The following is a 20,635-nucleotide window of genomic DNA, read 5'->3' as shown; positions in this document are numbered from 1 at the left end:
AGGTCAGTTTTATCGTTCAGAGATACAGATGGATACAGAATCCGAGCAGGAAAAAAAAACTGGTTATATATTCCTTACAAACGTCAGAAGAAAGGCCATGAAAAAAAAATATATGCCGTCTGGCAAATAATCTAATTAGCTTCAGGAAAAAGGTCATCCTCCAAAACATCAGTAAAATTTCAATTATGTTCCAGCAGCTGTGTGGCGGATTATAGCGCCGTCCCCTGAGCGGATACAGCCCCGAGGTCTTATTCCTCTTACTACTCGACTCCGAACGATTCAGAGCGGGAAAGATACTCATCAGCTCGGGGTGTTGTCACGGGTTATCATGATTCTGATATTATCGTTATACAGTGTACGCAACACTGAGGAAATCTCAGATAAAAATACACTTCGGAAAAGATTACGGACCACTTCAGATTTCAGCGTTTAAAAAAAAACTACCGGGTTTGGAATTTTCATGATGTGATAAATCGTAGTATTATATGGACAGTTTAAAAACACACACACCAGTGGGGCAAATGAAAGGAAATGTTTATTATGAAATCCTTACGATGTTCTCCTTGCACATTCTTTTGTACAACAGGAAGATCAAATGGAAATGGAAAGATCAGATTGTTCTTCCCTTGAAGGGTTTTTGGGTAAAATATCGTACACTGTCAGTATTTATCACGGTGTTGTTATGAGCTTGATCGGAGCTTGAGGTAACCATAACATCATGCACTGTGATTAAACATGACACCATAACAATCCCTAAAAAGTTTTCTCCCTAATTTGATCTTGAACAATTTCCACTTCTCTCCTAGCATGCGACAGCTACCAATCAGGAAGCTTGAAGGCTAACGCATGCTTCCTCTGAGACACGTGAAACCAGCCAATCACATCCTTTCAACCGTCTGTGTCACAGTGCGCTGCAACACGCTAGGAGCAAAGCGATAGCTGCCTTCTTCTTCATACATGATATCACAGACACCCATGATTGGCTAGTGTTGCTGTGATTGACAGGGGAGACAGAGTATGCCCCTCCCACCCAGACAGCATGACCAGTTTTGCTCTCTTGGACTCCTGAAGCATTATGAGGCTTCGAACTCATGATCTCCGGATGGCCTTTTCTGCCTTTTTTCCTGCCTTTATCTCAGAAGCGTGAGATGGATGTTGCCTGATCCATCCTGATGCCCTACTTCTGGTTGGAGTTTTCATTGGTTGAGATCGCTCGCTGCTGCTGGGGGTGGCCCCCCATGGACAGCCTGAAGATCAGTGGGATTGCTGGGGATGGTGCCACTTGGGGGCTGTGGAGATGGCTTGGGGATCTCATATGGGGAGCTGTACTGTGATGGCTTGGGACTGCGATTGCTGTGGTGGCCTTCGTACTCAGGACTCCATCAGTGGACAGTGGATAGTTTCAACAAACCGGACTTCATGTGAAAACTGTGATGAATTTACTGGTTGCACCATTGCACTATTTGTCCATATACTACACAATAATAGAAGGGATTTATTTATAATCGCACTATCCCTTAGCACCCAAATGAGGATGGGTTCCCTTTTGAGTCTGGTTCCTCTCAAGGTTTCTTCCTCATGTCGTCTCAGGGAGCTTTTCCTCACCATCGTCGCCTCTGGCTTGCTCATCAGGGATAAATTCATACATTTACAATTTATATCCTGAATGTATTTATTTCTGTAAAGCTGCTTTGTGACAGTGTCGATTGTTAAAAGCCCTATAGAAGTAAAACTGAACTGAATTGAGAAGCACAGAGTCTGCCTCCACGTCAGAGCAGTGCAGTGAAGAGTGACTCACGTCTAGTAAGGTTTCGCTTTTCTAGTAACCTAAGCGTGACCCCCTCCTGCAGCGGATATAAACAGTAGACAAAAGGTCAGATGTCGGTTTACTGGAACCAGAGGCAGAGAGGAACTCGAGACGGACACTGTGTCTGAAACAGAGCTCTGCAGGGCAAGGTGTGTGTTCTGTACTAGCTAGGGTACTTCACTTAGTCCCTAACTATACTCCTGATGGATATTTAATCACGACATGCCCATCACGATTGTGTACATTTATATCTATATAATTACCATATACTGAATTATGATTAACAAATTGTATTTTATGCTACTTTTAAAAGTCTAGCGTTCGCTTAAAATCATAAAAAAAAAAACCCACAAAAACTGACATTTATCAATGTTGAACATTAAAGTTGCAAAGTGAAGACTTAAATATATAAAACATGTTATTGAACTAAATCATTTTCTAGACAATTACTGCTCAGAGCCATCATTTGGTATTTTTTGATAATCATGACTCGAGTCATGATTATTTCCCTGAGCGGTTTTTTCATCTAGAGTTCAAAAAGTGCAAAAGTTTGCACACCCAGACAAAATGTTATTTATGTTAAATATTTTACTGGTGGAAAAATGTCACTAGTTTCAATATTATATTCTACAAAACTGCACTTTCATTCTTTGTTACATCTGTTCGAACTCCGTCAGCCTTCACCACTTTAGTGTTTAATTGTGCGTGTTTTGGATTGTTGTCGTTGTAAGATACTCTTCAATGGAGATAAATCATAAAATAAAGATACTTTTTCTGTGGAAAGACCTGAGGCGTACAAACTTTTGCTCTCAAGACTTTGCTTTCTTTAGCTGGGTGCTAGCTGTAGTTTAGTTTCCTAGTGCTTTAGTAATCGTGCAGTTTGGGGTCATGTCGACTTTTCCCGTGTGTGTTCACGTGGAATTAAACACACACATCCTTCATTCGTTTCAGACAGCAGCAGCTCTGTGTTTTCCTGCCGAGTGTCACACGGGGTTGGTTTCTGTTTTCAGGGACCTGAATCGTGTGTGTGTGTGTGTGTGTGTGTGTGTGTGTTGTTACTGTGAACCCACTGCCTTCGGCGTTCCGTACGGACAGTTCAGTACAGATGTTTGTCCGTGTGAATAGCATCACAGAGGCGCTCTCTGTCCCTGAATCCCTGAACCCGGCACCACGACCTGCTGCACTCTTCATTCTCTCTGTCTCCACTGATTATTTATTTAGGAACAAATTACCCATGATGCTCAGCACACTGCGAGAATTAAGCTCTACTAACAAGGGGGAAAAACACACAATCTGCAGATCTGTGGCTTCTCTAATCCAGTCTATGTGTCCTTATGTCCATCTCGTTATCTGTCTGTCCATCTGTCTGTCTGCCCATATGTCCATCTTATCATCTGTCTGTCCATCTGTCTGACTGTCCTCATATATCTGTCTGTCTCTCCATTCATCTGTTCACATATCTGTCTATTTATCTGTCTCTCTATGGCTATCTGTCTGCCAAGATGTCCATCTGTCTATTCATCTCTCTGTCTATCTATCTCATTCTATCTGTCCTTATATATCTGTCTGTCTCTATCTGCCCAGCTATCTGTCTATCCAGTTGTCTATCCATTTGTTTTTTCATATGTCCATCTCTTCATCTCTCTGTCCATCTGTCTGTCCATATATCTGTTTGTCCATCCGTCTGACTGTCTTCCTGTCCGTCTGTCTATTCATCTGTCTGTCTGTCCTCATATATCTGTCTGTCTCTATCTGTGCAGCTGTCTGTCTATCCATTTATTTGTTTATATGTCAGTTGCTTCATCTGTCTGTCTGCCTTTTTGTGAGTTTCTGTCCATTTGTCAATCTGTCTGGCTGTCCATATGTCCATCTCTCTGTACAGCTATCTGTCTGTCTGCCTATCATCAGTCTGTTCATCTGTCTGTCCTCAAATATCTGTCTGTCTCTATCTTTACAGCTCTCAGTCTTTCCGTTTGTCTTTATATCCATCTCTTCATCTCTCTGTCCATCTATCTGTGTTTGTTTCTGTCTTTCTCTGTATGTCTGTTCATCTATCTGTCTGTCTGCATGTCAGTCTGTCAATCTGTCTGCCTGTCAGCCCATCTGTCTCTCTGTCCATCTGTCTGTCTGTCTCTCTGGCTGGTCTTCAGTGAGTGGCTTCGGTCTTCATCCTCCATCAACTCGTCCAGAAATGATCCTGAACTCCTGCTTCCTGTCCTGACGCCTCCTGGTTGCCATGGAAACGGTGACTCAGAGATCAGGGGAGATGTGGTAGTTCAGAGCGGTATGGAGCGACAGACCTGCACCGCTTCGCAACCACAACACACCTGTCTCACTCTCACTCACCAACAGTCCATCTGTCTATCCTTCTGTCTGTCTGTTTTTCTGTCTCTCTCTCTCTCTCTATCTGCCTGTCTCAGTCTTTCTCTCTTTCTGTTTTTGTGTCTGTCTCTCTGTGTGTCTATGTGTATCTTTCTGTCTATCTATCTGTCTGTCTCTCTCTATTTATCTGTGTATCTACCCATCATCTGTCTGTCTGTCTGTCTATCTATCTATCTATCTGTCTCTTTCTATATGTCTGTCTTTCTGTCCAGCTGTCTACATATCCATTTATCTATTCATTTGTCTGCCTGTTTGTCTGTCCATCTGTTTGTCATCCTGTCCAAATATCCTTTTGTCTCTCTGTCTGCCTGTCTATCTATCCATCTGTCTGTCAATTCTGACAGTCCGTCCATCTGTCTGCCTGTCTGTCCATCTGTCTTTCCATTTATCCATCCATTTATCTGTCTTTCCATCTGTCTGTCCATGTATCAGTCTTTCTGTTTGTCTGCCGGTCTGTTCAGATGTCTGTTTCTGTTCGTGTTTATAGACACATTTATCTGTCGATGTAAATATAGAAACAAATAAATACAGATGTAAAGCAGAAACACACACACACACACACACACAATATTTATTAACACACACTGGTGAGATTTTAATGGTGCCGGTCCCAGGAATGAAAAATTATGACTTTTTTTTGTACCTGTTCTGTGCCTGTCAGAATGTCTAATGATCGCACACACACACACACACACACACACACAGTGTGAATATTTCTGGCTCAGTGACTCATTTATTAAGAGTTTATAGCTTGTGTTAATCTCATAAATGTCTGAAAATAATTTAAATAAGTGAAGTGTATGGATTTAAATTGTAGCATGTAGAGCGAACACACACACACACACACACACACACACACTTGGAGTGTGTTACAGCTACAGAGAGTTGCCAGTGCTGGAAGGACGTTGCGCGAGTGTATGGCGGGTTCTGAGGTGTGTGGAATTGCAGCGAGCGCTTTATGCATGTTCCTCACACACTCACCGTCCACTTTATTAGGAACACCTATACACCAGCACATTCGTGCAGTTATCTAATCAGCCAATCATGTGGCTGCACCACAATGCATAAAATCATGCAGGTACAAGTCAAGAGCTTCAGTTAATGTTCACATCAAACATCAGAATGAAGAAAAAGTGGGATCTCTGTGACTTTCACCAGCATGTTTCTTGGTGCCAGATGGGCTGGTTTGGGTATTTCAGAAGCTGCTGATCTCCTGGGATTTTCACACACAACAGTCTCTAGAGTTTACACAAAATGGTGTGAAAAACAAACAAAAAACCTCCTGTGAGCGGAGGGTCTGCAGGCTGAAGCACCTTGTTGATGAGAGGATCAGAGGAGAATGACCAGACTGGTGTGAGCTGACAGGAAGCCAAGAGTAACTCACATGATCACTCTGTACAACCGTGGTGAGCAGAAAAGCATCTCAGAACGCACATCATCAAACCTCGAGGTGCACGGGCTCCAACAGCAGAAGAATTATGTCAGATTTACTTTAGTCGTTAGTGTTTGAAGATTCTAAGAACAATGAAAAACGTGTAATAAGCGTATTTAGAATTAAATAATTATTTTATGGAGAGTCCCTCAGAGATACACAGCTCTGTGCACAGCATGCGGCCGGCTCAAAGTATGAAAGTGTATTTTTTTTGTTTGTACAGAAATTTGGTAGAAATGTGGCTTTGTTTATTTCGGAGCTCAGTAAGAGTGTTTCAGTCAGGCTAAAACCGAATCTCCTGTTAGTACCACGTCACTGAAGTTGATCTTTGTTCCATGAGCAGGTTCTGCGGATGCTGTCCATGTATTGCAGCTACATACCATAAATCAGAGACGTGCACTGCTGTTGTGTTGTTCCCCAAAAAGAAAACTGAAAAAAGGAAGACTTTTCTTCAGGCTTTTTCTTCATGTGTCGTTTCTGAGTCGGAGTTGAGGTGGGAGTTTTGCTGAAACCTGATAACTTGCTTCCGTGAGCAGTTCTCTCAACTCCAAATTAAAGTAAAAACCTCGCACTGACTGAGTGACTTTTCTGTTTCATCCTGTTGGATCCTAATGAAGACAAGGTTTCTGGCAAAAACAAAACAAAACAAAACAAAAAAAAACCCTTAACACTCCAGCTACAGTCCTGTATTTGTAATCATTTAGGACACGTTATCTGTTCAAGCTGAGTAAAATATTCAAATTCAGTTACATCCCTGATATCTGTAAGATTTTACTTGAAATATTTGTGAGTCTGAGTCTCAGGGCTTCAGATCTGAGGAGGAAAACAGAGCTGCTGTTTGGTCTTTAATAAATCTCTGTAATAAATGTCGTGAACATCACTCCTCACCCTGATCTCAACCATCCTCCTTTTTTATAATATGTTTCTTTTCAGCACTCAAAAGTATAGGAGCGGAAACTAAATTCCCCTCACTCGCTCCTCCTTCCCGAAACAGGCGCAGGAAATGCTCTTTCTAAAGTGTCTAAAGCATTTTAAATCTTTTTCAGAGCATAAATGATGTAAATGATTGCGAGCGCTAACTGCAGCACTTCCAGCTGTGTTTAAAGTGGAAAAGTGTTTTTTGTTTTTTTTTTAAATAATCCATCTACAGGCTTTTTATCAGTAATGGAGCGACGCTCTTTACTGAAACTCACAGCGAAATCGCTCTCAGCCTTCTACACTTCATCAAATCAGCTTACAAATATTCTGATTGTCACCTCTTTAAAAAAAAAAGGAGCCAAGGATGTTTCAAACTATATATATATATATAAAATAAATTATATTTCTGAAAATTCTCAAAACAGTTCATAGCATGAAGCCCTGTTTCAACATATTTTATTATTTTGACTTAGTAAGTCATTACTTCAAGATATTATCTCGTTATTTAACTTTACTCGTTAAGTCGTTAGTTTGACCTGGTAAACAATGTAATCATCATTACCTTTCTAATCTTTTATTACCACTACAGTTTTACACTTTGACACTTTGTTATAGTGATTCTTTTTTTTTAGTTAAAAATTCATTATTTTTTCTCTTCTAGCCAAAAAAAAAAAACTCGAAAGTGACCATTTACGGACTTTTTTTTTTCTGTAACGTCCCTAATAGTTTGATGTAATTTATATTTTAATATAAATACTCAGCGCATGTTTCGGTTGCCTGGATACTGACGAGGCTAAAAAGCAGTAGCTAATGTAACGCGAGCTGTTTAGCTAGTTCTTTGCATTAATACAGAGTCACGAACATGTTTGTTTTCCTCGACAAAAAGTCAGCAAGATGTTGTTAGAATGTAATCTGTTATTCTCACGTCAAACACACAAGCTGTTCGAGTCTGTTTAGCATCTATTTTCTCACAACTTATTACGCGTGTAGTAAGCAGAGTTACACCGATCAGCCATAACATCGATTATCTCATTACAGTGGCACCTGTCAAGCGGAGGGGTATATTAGGTAGCAAGTGAACAGTCAGCTCTCAGAGTTGATGTGTTGGAAGCCGGAAGAATGGGCAAGCGTAAGGATCTGAGTGATTTTGACAAGTTCCAAATTGTGATGGCTAGACAACTGGGTCAGAGCATCTCCAAAACAGCAGGTCTTGTGGGGTGTTCCCAGTGTGCAGTGGTTATTACCTACCAAAAGTGGTCCATGGAAGGACAACCGGTGAACCAGGGACAGGGGCATGAGCGCCCAAGACTCAGCCACTGAGGTTGCACAAGCTAATGCACTAAGTAAAGCCCAGGTAAAATGGGAGGGTTGAATCAGGAGTCCAGTGTAAAACCTGTGCCAAATCAAATATGCAGAACATTAACTGGATTTCCATAACGCAGACGGAGGCTCTGCTGTGGTGACCCCTAACGGGAGCGGCCCAAAGAATCCTGCTGTGTCCGCATTCCACTTTTTTAAGCCAAACAGACAACTTCTTTTTGTTCAGCACCACACTGGAGAGAAAGGGCTTCAAGGACACGGAAATTTTTTGAAGCCAGTCTCGGCATGGGAGAACCTGATGGTGTTGGTGGGGGGTTTCTAAAGAGGACGGCGGATAAACCGGTCAGCGCTGGGCATGATGATGTACCAGATGCAGTGGAACTCGAGGCTCTTGATAAGAGTAACCCCTCTGTGAAGCTGCTCAGTGTGACGAGGGAGGCAATTAATGAGGCCACAGAAAACATGCCAGACAAGATTCCATCTGTTCCATCAAGTTATAACAACACAGCCAGCACAGCTGATGCATCGTGATGTGAGCTGCATGTGAGCCATGGCAAAGGTACTCCAGTGCGGTTCTTACAACACACAGGAGTTCACTTTCAGGCAGCCTGAAGCATCTTCCTCTCCAGCAGAAACTCAGTATGATACAGCTACAAAAGGAAAGCTCAACATTTCAGAAGAAAAAATCTGAAGCGAAGAAGAGTTATCCGAAATATAGTTATAGACTTTGTTAGAAGGTCGCAGTTTTGTAATTAACGACTCGTCTGAAATGTATCGTTTTTTTCATTAATTCGTCACGTTTTAAAAATGTTTGAGCGTTCGCATCAAATCAAACATTGTAGATAGATTTAAAAATGTTACATGTCAAGCATTAATGTTGTAGGAAATGTTTTAAATAGTTACATTTGTTTAGTCTTTGAAATATTTCCATTTTTGAAATGGGAACTTTTAATGAAATGTCTACACACTTTTACAGATTTTGTTGTGTTGTAGGTTCTTTAGAATTTCTCATTTGTCAAAATCAATAAATGTTTTGATTCCAAAAAAAATGTCATTCTGCTGGTCAGAACTTTTTAAATTGAGTTTCCTTTTTAAATATAAAAAAACCCACCCAATATCACATCAGAATAAACTAAAAGGAAAATTAAAAGACTACTTCGTTGACTACTTCATTTAATGCCGTATAACCCAACAATGTCAACCCTGTTATTTACAGATATTTAGGAAATTAATACATTTTGCCAATATTCACAAAAATACATAGGTATTAAAATTTGAAGAGGAATATTAAGCACTCTGTAACCATATTTCTTTTTAAATTCCTAATAGATTTGCTGCCATTTTCTCCAAAGATTACGAGGCCCAGATGTGTGCTTTTTTAATGTTAAGAAAACAACTATATGAAAAATAGCTTTTGATCGATTCAACTTTATGCAGAATCATTTGTTATTTACTTGGGGACCAATAAAGTGGTAGAAAACGGGGTTGACGTATGAATGTGAGAAAACAGAGAAAAATTGAAATGTGTGTGTGTATAAATAAATTAAAAAAAAAAAAAGAATGCAAACATCTTCAGCTTTTTGTTAATCTTCTCTCTCTCCCTCTCTCTCTTTCTCTGTATGATTTTTTTTTTCTCCCTGCTGATTTGTTCACGTCAATTCAGTTTCTTCTCGCGGTCTCGTCCTAAAAATAACCCAGCACACTTCCGATTTCCCCCACGGACCTCGCACAGACAGACAGACAGACAGACAGACCATCCGCCTTCCTCTCACGTCCCGAGATGCTAACAACACTCCATCTAACGCTGACACTAACGCGCTGTTATTATCTCCACGCAAAATTACAGGCTGTTTGTTTTCTCCCGAAAGAAAAGACTGCAGCGGAGAAAAAAGACCTCGAAAGCTCTAAAAGCCTTAAATTTAATTAACCTGCTTTAGAAATGGAGTTTGTTTTAAGTTACAAATGTTTTAAAAGGGAAAAACTGTGCGAGATCTCCTCAGTCACTTGGAACGTGATGGTTTTTCTAAACACGCCTCATTTACGCAATCTATTATGCAGTAAATAAGGAATTAAAGCTTAAAGATGCAGCTTTACACCACAACAGCTTGCCAATGATTACTGTGTTTAGTTATTAAAAAGACAACACACTTTTTTTAATCTGTTTTATAGTTCTGTGAAACGAGTTAGTTCCTGTTCTCACCTACGTTACAGCAGCTAGAAACAGTCGTTCCTTCACCAGCCTCTCTTTTTTTTCCCTCTCTTTTAAAGTTTAATAATAATAAAAAAAAAAACTCTGACCGTTACAAAGCGCTGACACTGGAGACTCCTTCCAAACGTTACATAAACGTCTCCATACACGTTCCTGTGAATGAGCTGTTACTATGGAAACGATAACGTATCCGAACCAACTACTGTCAGAGCTGCCGTTATGGAAAATTAATCAACACCTTCCGACCAATCAGAATCCAGAATTCTACAGGGCTGTGGTGTGAAACCTTGTTATAAATGAATGATCTGGAATTTTAAAAAGTTGTGTGTGTGTGTGTGTGTGTGTGTGTGTTAACAGGAGCTGGTGGGTAGCGCTCCTCCTCAGAGGAACTGGAAGGGAATAGCCATCGCTCTGCTGGTCATCCTGTTCATCTGCTCTCTGATCATCACCGCCGTTATCCTGCTGACGCCACGTAAGTCCTCACATGTGGAAACAAAAAACCCACGCGACTCAAATCTTTTCCCTACTTAAAGCTGGAATCGGGAAACACACAGTGCTCCAGTACGTTAACCCTTTCCTGCACAGCTTTGAGGGAAGTATAACTCTCCTCCAGTTCGCTTTAATTTAATCTACATCATCGTCCTGATTTCGGTCACTCTCTGAACTATTCTCAAAGATTTCTACAAAAAATCTCGAATGAAGCCTTCAATGAAAGCCTTAGTTTTTTTTTTTTTTTTTAAATTGCATATAGATTTGTTTAACCTCCAAAATTACTGTAGCTGTATAACATGGAAGCCGCCACGTATAAGAAAATAGAACAGATTTATCTCCCAATTCTGACTTTGTATTGCGAGCTTTTGATTTTTTTATTATGCCCCCGTGAGATATCACACAGTTGGGACTTTTTATCTCACAGTTGCAAATTTTATTCCACAATTCTTTTTATTACGCAGGTTATTATGCAATTGTGACTTTTTATTCCACAATTGTGATCTTTTATCACAGTTACGACATTTTATTCCATAATTGTGATCTTTTATCACACAGTTACGACATTTTATTCCATAATTGTGATCTTTTATCACACAGTTACGACATTTTATTCCACAATTGTGATCTTTTATCACACAGTTACGACATTTTATTCCACAATTGTGATCTTTTATCACAGTTACGACATTTTATTCCACAATTGTGATCTTTTATCACACAGTTACGACATTTTATTCCACAATTGTGATCTTTTATCACAGTTACGACTTTTTATTCCACAACCGTGACCTTTTATCACACAGTTGCGACTTTTTAATCTCGCAGTTGCGAATTTTATTACACAATTTATTACGTAGTTGCGGCATTTTATCTCGCAGTTGTGAGGGAATTTCAAGCGATTGTGAATTTTTTTATCTTGTACTTCGACTTAATCTCTCAGTTGCGACTTTTACTACGCAATTTTTTTTTTATTACGCAATTTGTTACACAATTGTGACTTTTTATTACACAATTGTGACTTTTTATCTCGTAGCTGTGAGTTAGTGCGACTTTGCGCTTCCACCTATTAGGCTATCCCATAAGCCCCATCTCGCAGTTGGGAGATAAAAATTTGTGATTGCGTGATATTAGCAGGAGATAAAACTGCATTGTTTTCTGCTGCATTTCCTAATACGTGGTGTAAACGAGCTTCCTGTAACAGACGACGGATGAACACATCCTCACAGGAGCATACGGCGCAGTTAACAACCTGCGTGTGCTGCTGTTAAAACGATTCAAAACGTGATACACAACAAGCTAGAAACATCGCTTGTGTGTGTGTGTGTGTGAGTTTTTCAGGGAAGCGGCGCTCACCCCTCTGCCCGGTAATGGTGCTTTAATGTGGATTATGGTAACGATCCCGTCTCCGCTGTAGATTATCACACTCTAATAGCGCCGGTCGTTTATAAAATTGGCAGGACATCAGAGGTGCCATTTGCAGCTCATCAAGTGTAATTTTGGCTCCTGTGCTTGATGGTTGGTGACCGAAGACGACCTGCTGCTTCACATTCCTATGTCAGAGTCATTAGGCGTTCCAGATTTTCTTTTCTTCCTCTCACAAGTCTCACATTTTCGTCTGCAGTTTCGTCCATTGTTCATTTTAGTTTATTCGAACGGTTACTATGAGGTGGTAAATACACTCCTTGGCTGTTTCTCAGTGCCGAGAATGCGAAGAACAGACCTGCATTCATGTGGCGTTTCATGTTTAGAATGAAAGAAGAATAAACTCTCAAACAGTTTGTTGAATTTTCAGCCTGGTTTTGCTGTCGCTGACAAAAAAAAAAGTGGCAAAGCTTGGCATCTTAGAACGCATTTAGTGACAACATTGTCAACAAACATTTAACTTTTTTTTTTTTTAAGTAATATTAATTCAATTTGGGGGGAAGCCACTTATTTAGAAATAACAGAATAATTTTTTACCCTTTAAACTCCCATATTTACCCAACTAACCCTGATATTACTGTCTGATTAGTTCTAAATCTAAATGTGGTACCAGTGTTTGTTTAATATTTCTTCTTCAGTCTTTGGTCCAAAAGACAAAAAACCAGATTCATTTTGTAAAAGGATCCATATTTAAACAGAGTGATAATTAAGGGAAAGAAAGGCACAAATTTCTACATTTCTTCTTTTTCCTGCCAGATATGAGTTGAACATACAGCATTTTTGTCTGATTAAGCTGGGTTTTTACAATACAGTTTATAATAATAATAATAATAATAATAATGTAACAATGTTTATCTACACATGAGCAAACTGAAAAGCTAAAACAAAACTATCTCATCATATTGTAAACAGAAATTTATGACTAATCCAAATCAACACTAGTAGGTAACTAGTAGGTAACTAGTAGGTAACTAAGCATAAGGTGCCTTAAGATCATTTTAGATTAAGATGTCTGGAAAAAATGATTGGAATCGAGCAGATACTCAGAACAAAAACCTTCATACTCGTATTCAGTAACTGTACGATCCTCATTTGTTTAAAAATTCAGATTTTTTTTTTCCAGAACATGACTTCCCATTATTGGTTTTTAGTTTTCTTGCAATTTAAGCAAAAAAAAGTCTTAGCTGTAAAAGCTCGAACATTACAGAGCAATGACGGGATGAAAATTGCAAAGAGAAGCGCTGATTTAAGTGCTGCGACTCTGTGTGTGTGTGTGTGTGTGTGTGTGTGTGTGTGTGATGAATGTTAAACAGTGACGTGATGAACGTTCATCTTTAATGTAGTGCAGCTTGATGAGTGAGAGCTCGTCTCTGAACAGCCGTGATGATATATCAGAGTGACAGGACACTGAGGTGAGGAAATGCTATATATGTAGGTGATGATCTCATACACACACACACACACACACACACACACTTCACGTTTTAACATCGGAATACGCTGCTACGAGTTATCACTCTAAAACACGCCTTTGATTTTCTACAATTAAAACGGCAAGTGAGCCAATCGACGTATGAATCTGAAATGATTGACAGTTGTGCAGGTATTTTGAACTCGTAACTGATACTCTGGAAGCCCCGCCCCCTTCCCCACGTCTCACATTAATAATGTTTCAGCTCGTCTCGACTCGATCTTCCTGCGTGGAAAAATACATGTACATGAAAAAAACATGAACGCTTGTTAGAAAAAAAAAGGTACAGGTTCACCCCGTCTTCCATTTAATCATTTAAACGTTTAATCAGGTGTGTGGTGAAAATTAACATCGCTGACTCGGTGTGCTAATTAATATTTAAATTAGCTGCAACCTCCACTCAGTGTCACATCCTCTAATTGACTTTATAGGAAATTACTTTTGGAAGGCGAATTCTCTCATTCGTCCTCCAAAAATCTAATAGGGTTCAGAGAGAAGTTTCGATTTGTTGTTTGGCCCAGTTTGTGGGCTTGGAAGAGGCGTCCCAGTTTAGAGCCAGCTAGTGCATGAGAACATGAGGAAAACAGCATACTCTCAAATCGAGTGTGATGTAATGTCATACAAGCTCGCAGCAGGTAATCCAAGCGCAAGCACCCAGACCTCGCAGTCAGAAGTGTAACTTCTGAGCTAGCACAGTTCTTGCTCAGAGCTATAAACAGTTCATTTCCCCTGATCTCCATCAGCTCACCTGTCACCTTCAGCTCAGTGCAAGAAAAATGTCCCGAGAAGAAATCGTTTCCAGGAACACATCAGGTTTTACATCACTGGGTTGTTTATCCATATCGGGATCTTTTATTTATTTCATCCGAAGTGATTAACAACTGCGTGAGGATCTAATCCAAGTGTACAGCTGAGGAGTTTAGGGTTAAAACGAAGGCTTTGACGTACTTTACGTGTTACGTACTCGGCGCCGTGGGTCTGTTAGCATCTTGTGATATAGTCATGTGTAAATAAATACGCTGTTTGTGTCGTGTTTTGTAAGAACTGTGAATAAAATAAAAAGAAACCCCCTAGTGGAGCCTCGTCCGTAGAGGTGTGGCAGAGCTCCACTATAAATATCAGCAGTTCAGCAAATATTAATCTTCTTAAAGTCAGTCTTCATAAACTTAAATTCTACTGAAATACTAATCACCTCTTTTGAGCAATCAACGGTTTTAAAAAAATGGTCTTATTTGACTGATAGAAGTCCATTGATTTGCTCGTTCTTTTCGATGCTGAGTAATGGGGCGTGCTCACTGCCCCATTTAGAATTAGTATCCATAGAGTTATTATTGCACCTAGTGGTCAAAAATGGGAACTGCAGCAAACTCTACTGGAACAGGAATCACATTGCCACATTCTCGAGGGAGGAGCGACAGGACAGTAAACAACAGGGTTGCTAGTTTCAAAATACTCCTCAGCCGCCAAGATCTAGTTTTATAGCAAATAAATTAAAGAACTTTCTGCAAACAAAGGCAAAGTGTAAGTGCAGACAGTGTGTCTAATGATGTGCAGAAACATTTCTGTTGTACGATATACTGCAAACATCGGGAGAGGGAAAGGGAGTGGATCATGTCCGTACGTCAGAAATGCGCGCGCACCACAGTGACCTTGTTTACTATGCGAAAAATAAACTGGAAAAATACATCTCCCTTTTCCAATACCTGAATTTTTGGGGCTAATTTCAGATCTTTTGTGTGGGTTTAGTTGGATGAGATGTAGTTGATTGCTGAAAGCTGGCAACCTGCTAGATAGTAGCCTCAAGCGTGAAGCCTCTCGACTTCATTTAGTTTGTCGTCCTGCCGTTTGTCTGTTCATTTCTAGAAATAGATTTTATACGTCATATCAGAGATAAGCAGCAGCAGCGCTGTGGTTATTTTATTGCATTTAAACTGATGCGATGCTTTGTGGTTAAAAAAAAAACACCATTTGCATAAATGATTGACAGCGGAATGAATTGTTTAGCTTTTTACACAGTTACAATGGAGAAAAAACAAAAGAAACACACACACACACACACACACACACACATGCTTACTGATGTGCCGTCTATTCATTGCCAAATCTGCTGCCAGACTAATTTCCCTTTTGGATAAAGAAACTTTTTCAATTAAACGAATATTGACTGCTCTTCTCACGTTAATGCAGGAAATGGCGCTTTTTTTTTTTTTCCTCTCGCTCTCTCCGAGTCTAATAAACTTTTAGCATTGTCTCAGCTGTCCTCACAGTGTTGCTGTATATGTGTACAGTCCCACAATTACACACAAGGACCATTCTGATTGGTCAGAAGGTGTTGATCGTTGTCCCAGAAGGCTGGGCGACACATGTCTCTGTTCTAACGGTAGTAACCAGTTGTCCCTCGGCAACTCTGAGTGCAGAACTCGGGTAGACGTGATAGCCCCGGAAGAGGGCTCGGACCCATCCTGCTTTATTAATGATAAGGGTTTTCCTCCTTCTCACGCGATTTAATAAACGTCCCTTAGGTTTTATGACCTCAACCAATACCGACTTGTGGGTGTGCGGCAATAAGACCTACCTCAACATACCTCGCCACTGGAACTGGACAGGGTGCTGTTATCCTGCCTTTGTTGTCCCTGGTGTTTCTGTTCATACACGCAGCCCATGGCACAGCACTAACCCTTGTTTGTCTCAGCACTGCCGTAAGCGCAGCGTCCCCCGGCACTTTGAGGGATATACCCTACCTGACCCCTGGACTACTCCAGCGGCTAATACTGCCTGGTCGCTATTCCTCAGCGGAGGAACCACAGTAGCCTTGAATAAAATAAACAGCCTAACTTATATGCTGTTATCTCTAGGCACTGACACTGAACAGACTCTGAAGCTAATCAGTGACGAACCGAAGGCTATTAGAGAAGTCGTTGTTCAGAACAGGCTTGCATTAAGATCTCCTGACTGCAGAGCGCGGAGGTGTCTGTAAAATGCTTAACACCTCATGTCGATTCTTTATTCCTGATAACTCTCACAACGTCACAGATATCATTCACCACATGAGAGAAGCTAAAGTCACTCCACCGCCAGCTGAAGACTCGTGGTTCGCATGGTTCTCCTCCCTTTGGGGCAGTTGGGGCTGCTGGATTTTGCATTCCGTTTTGCACCTTAGAAGGCGACCGTCGTTTGGCGTTGGGGTTGTGGAACGGCCCAGTGAGCAGAGAGACCATTTCTGACGCTCCTTAAGAGCGTGCACAGGTTCCGTTGGGACCGAAGGAGGCATTGATGTATTATAAATATGTGTCGGCACGCTCTGTGCTGACCTCGTGATATCTTTTGTTCTTCTTCTGTTCTGTTTTGATAAACGTGTTCTGAGCTCGGACACGCCGTGACATAATCTCACTTTGTGAAACACGTCAACCACCACTTCTGTTCTCTGCTGACGTCTTTGTTTCTGCAGATATTGCATATAGATTACTCCGAATACTACACCTTTTTTTTTTTTTTTTGTATAAATACTCCCAGTCTGCCTCATTAAACTTCGAAGAGCTTTTGCTATCCAAACACTGACTTTGTGTGTTTCTTTGGCAGTCTCTTCCCCAGCGGTGGTACAGAGGTTGCGGCAGCAGCGCAAACACAGACTTCTTCCTGATTCTAAGTAAACCCAGATAAATCTATCATTTTCTACAAGGTTTGACAGGTTTATATTAATGCACTCGTTTTCAAAACGTCATCGTTTCTATAGTAACAGCTGGTTCACAGGGACTTTAATCTTTTGACCAGACACTGATATGGTCAAGTTTATGTTTATGTTACATTTATGGAAGGAGTCTCCAGTGTCAGCGCTTTGTAACAGTCAGACGTAAAGCTATAACTGCGTTTTTTTTTTTTTTTAACTTTAACAGAGAGAAAGAAAAGAGGTCGGTGAGGGAACGACTGTTTCTAGCTGCTGTTACGTAAGTGAGAACAGGAACTAACTCGTTTCACAGAACATTAAATGTAACTATAAACGGATAAAAAATGTGTTGTCTTTTTAATAACTAAACATAGTAATCATTAGCAAGTTGTTGTGGTGTAAGAGGAATAAAAGATTAAAATTTCGATGCTGGAAACAGTAACTTTGCCTCATCACACCACTCCGTCGCTCATTAGTTTCCCGTAACAGCATGATGCAGAATGATTTATTCCTTACATGCAAAATATATAGATTATCAAGTCATTGAAAAATAAGGCAAAAAATCCTAAAAATAAAAAGTGCAAACACTTGGAAATCACACCATACAGCTGTGTGTAGTTGTGTATATTGTGTAGTTGTGTGTTGCGTGTGTTGTGTATGATGCTGGAGGCTCGGTATTTCCTCACAGACGGGGTGATGTTAGAACCTGACGTGTCTTATGTGATCGTGAAACTCATTTTCCGTGTTCCATGTCACTTCTGACAGCAGAAACCCGAGACGGAGGCTCTGTCATCACTCCACCCGTCTCGCTACAGCGTGTACCGCAGTCACAACAAAAGACATGACAAGACGAGGAAGCAGCGATTCAGTGCTGGAAAAAAAAACGTGTCTCTAACCTGCGGCGTTCAGTCTGTCAGGAACAGGAAGGTGGAATCGTGGCAGATGGTGCTCTGATGTCTCGCTGAATCTCACTAATAAAATCTGGAGCTTGTAATTATTCAGGCCCTTCTGCTCACCAAGGTGCTTCTCATGTGCGGTGATAAACAATTAGCCTGAAAGCTAACACCTGCAGATCAGCTGCAAAAACACCAAAGCGTACAGAAAGATTTTCGCAGAAGACTCTTCTAATTAACAGTTTTTTATTTTCTGTCTATCACTGACTTTATTTGCTTAGCACATTAAATTCACATTACTTTTATATTATTTAAGATTATAAAATAATTCACTTTAAATTTTTACACATTTTTACCTAGTTTGAAAGATGTATTTTCATATTTTATTTAGTTTTTTCCTGCTTTTATTTGTTGCATTTCCATTGTTTGGCTGTTTTATTTTATTTGTATTTCTGTATTTATTTTGAAAGGTAGATAACGTTGTTCATCAAACCAGTGCGCTTTCTCCAAAAACATAATAATAATAATAATAATAATAATAATAATCAATTTGGTCATTATTATTGGTTGGCTCACTAATTCAATTTTTGACTCCTGGCTGGCTCGCTAATTGGTGATCCAAACAAGAGCCAAAAATCTAATTTGATTTTTGACTCACAAATTAAATATCTGACTCCTGGCTGGCTCATCCATTCATTTTGACTTTTGGTTGAAATCACCAGATTGACTCTACGTTGGCTTACCAATTAGAATTTTGACTCCTGGCTGGCTTACCAATTTGATTTTTGACTCCTGGCTGGCTTACCAATTAGATTTTTGACTCCTGACTGGCTTACCAATTTGATTTTTGACTCCTGACTGGCTTACCAATTTGATTTTTGACTCCTGGTTGGCTTACCAATTTGATTTTTGACTCCTGGCTGGCTTACCAATTAGATTTTTGACTCCTGGCTGGCTTACCAATTTGATTTTTGATTCCTGACTGGCTTACCAATTTGATTTTTTACTCCTGACTGGCTTACCAATTTGATTTTTGACTCCTGACTGGCTTACCAATTTGATTTTTGACTCCTGGCTGGCTTACCAATTTGATTTTTGACTCCTGGTTGGCTTACCAATTTGATTTTTGACTCCTGACTGGCTTACCAATTTGATTTTTGACTCCTGACTGGCTTACCAATTTGATTTCTGACTCCTGATTGGCTTACCAATTAGATTTTTGACTCCTGACTGGCTTACCAATTAGATTTTTGACTCCTGACTGGCTTACCAATTTGATTTTTGACTCCTGACTGGCTTACCAATTAGATTTTTGACTCCTAGTTGGCTTACCAATTTGATTTTTGACTCCTGACTGGCTTACCAATTTGATTTTTGACTCCTGACTGGCTTACCAATTTGATTTCTGACTCCTGACTGGCTTACCAATTTGATTTCTGACTCCTGGTTGGCTTACCAATTTGATTTTTGACTCCTGGCTGGCTTACCAATTAGATTTTTGACTCCTGGCTGGCTTACCAATTAGATTTTTGACTCCTGGCTGGCTTACCAATTAGATTTTTGACTCCTGACTGGCTTACCAATTAGATTTTTGACTCCTGGCTGGCTTACCAATTAGATTTTTGACTCCTGACTGGCTTACCAATTAGATTTTTGACTCCTGGCTGGCTCACCAGTTGTTCAGATCTGATGTACAGATAAATGAGCTGACTGATCCACAGTGTCATGCTGGGGCTTGCTTCTTTGTGGAATAATTTATCTGTACATCAAATCTGAACAATTGGTGAGCCAGCCAGGAGTTACACCGTGAAGCTCTCAGCACCCTCATCACCAACCATTCAGTGTTTGTTTTTAAAGCACTTTGGGGCAAATATAAAACCATTAATAATTTTTTTGTTTTGTTTTTTGCCTGTGTTGCGTCAGACATGGTAGAACTCGTAGAACTCGTCGGACATGGTAGAACTGGTCATGGTAGAACATGGTAGAACATGCTATAACTCGTATTTCCTCGCTGCTGTGTGTATAGTTCAGGTGTATTGTTGTGGTCTTCGTATTGCTTACATTTAGCAGATGGCTAAGTGGTGCGTTGGCATTTTCATTATGTGAGTAATTACTGAACCACGCCTGTGTGTTATTAATAATTAATAAAGCATTACATCCATTATGTGCCTTAAATCAATAATGCAGAGCTTTTTTTTTCACAGAGGATTTTTTTTTTACTCTGTACCACACTTCATGTTTGTTTTATGGAGCTGAAAGCTTTCACCTGTGCTTTCACTTTCTCACACACACACACGCACACAGACTGATGTTGTTTGTTTGTGTGTCTGTGTGTGTGTGTGTGTGTGTGTGTGTGTGTGTTGTTGCGTGCAGGTGAGGATGACAGCTTGGCCTCCAAGAAGAAAGTCACAGTGGAGGATCTGTTCAGCTCAGAGCTGCAGGTTCACGACCCACAGGCCAATTGGCTCAGCGGTACGTTTTCTCTCTCTCTCTCTCTCTCTCTCTCTGTGTATGTGTGTATGTGAAGTGGGGGATGATGCCTTATTTGATCCTCAAGTACAGGTGAAGAGAGCGATTGCATCACTCGACTCGTCTTGATAGTTTCATGGATTTGTGATTTCAGAA

At 40.2% G+C, this 20,635-nt stretch overlaps 1 protein-coding gene across 5 annotated transcripts in view; it reads left to right on the top strand.

The window, feature by feature from the left end:
* Positions 1-20,635, top strand: part of dpp6b (dipeptidyl-peptidase 6b) — a 141,564-nt gene that overhangs the window by 76,488 nt on the left and 44,441 nt on the right. For all 5 annotated transcript variants that reach the window (XM_026936536.3, XM_026936534.3, XM_026936537.3 and 2 more), the window contains 2 exons: positions 10,426-10,540; positions 20,384-20,482. In XM_026936536.3, coding sequence (XP_026792337.3) covers positions 10,426-10,540; positions 20,384-20,482 — 214 coding nt within the window. The remainder of the gene's footprint in view (positions 1-10,425; positions 10,541-20,383; positions 20,483-20,635) is intronic.

The sequence above is a fragment of the Pangasianodon hypophthalmus genome, chromosome 4, assembly GCF_027358585.1.
Source record: "Pangasianodon hypophthalmus isolate fPanHyp1 chromosome 4, fPanHyp1.pri, whole genome shotgun sequence".
In the NCBI taxonomy this organism is placed as follows: Eukaryota; Metazoa; Chordata; class Actinopteri; order Siluriformes; family Pangasiidae; genus Pangasianodon; species Pangasianodon hypophthalmus.
Note: the sequence above shows the minus strand (reverse complement) of the source record. Positions and strands in the feature narration are given on the sequence as shown.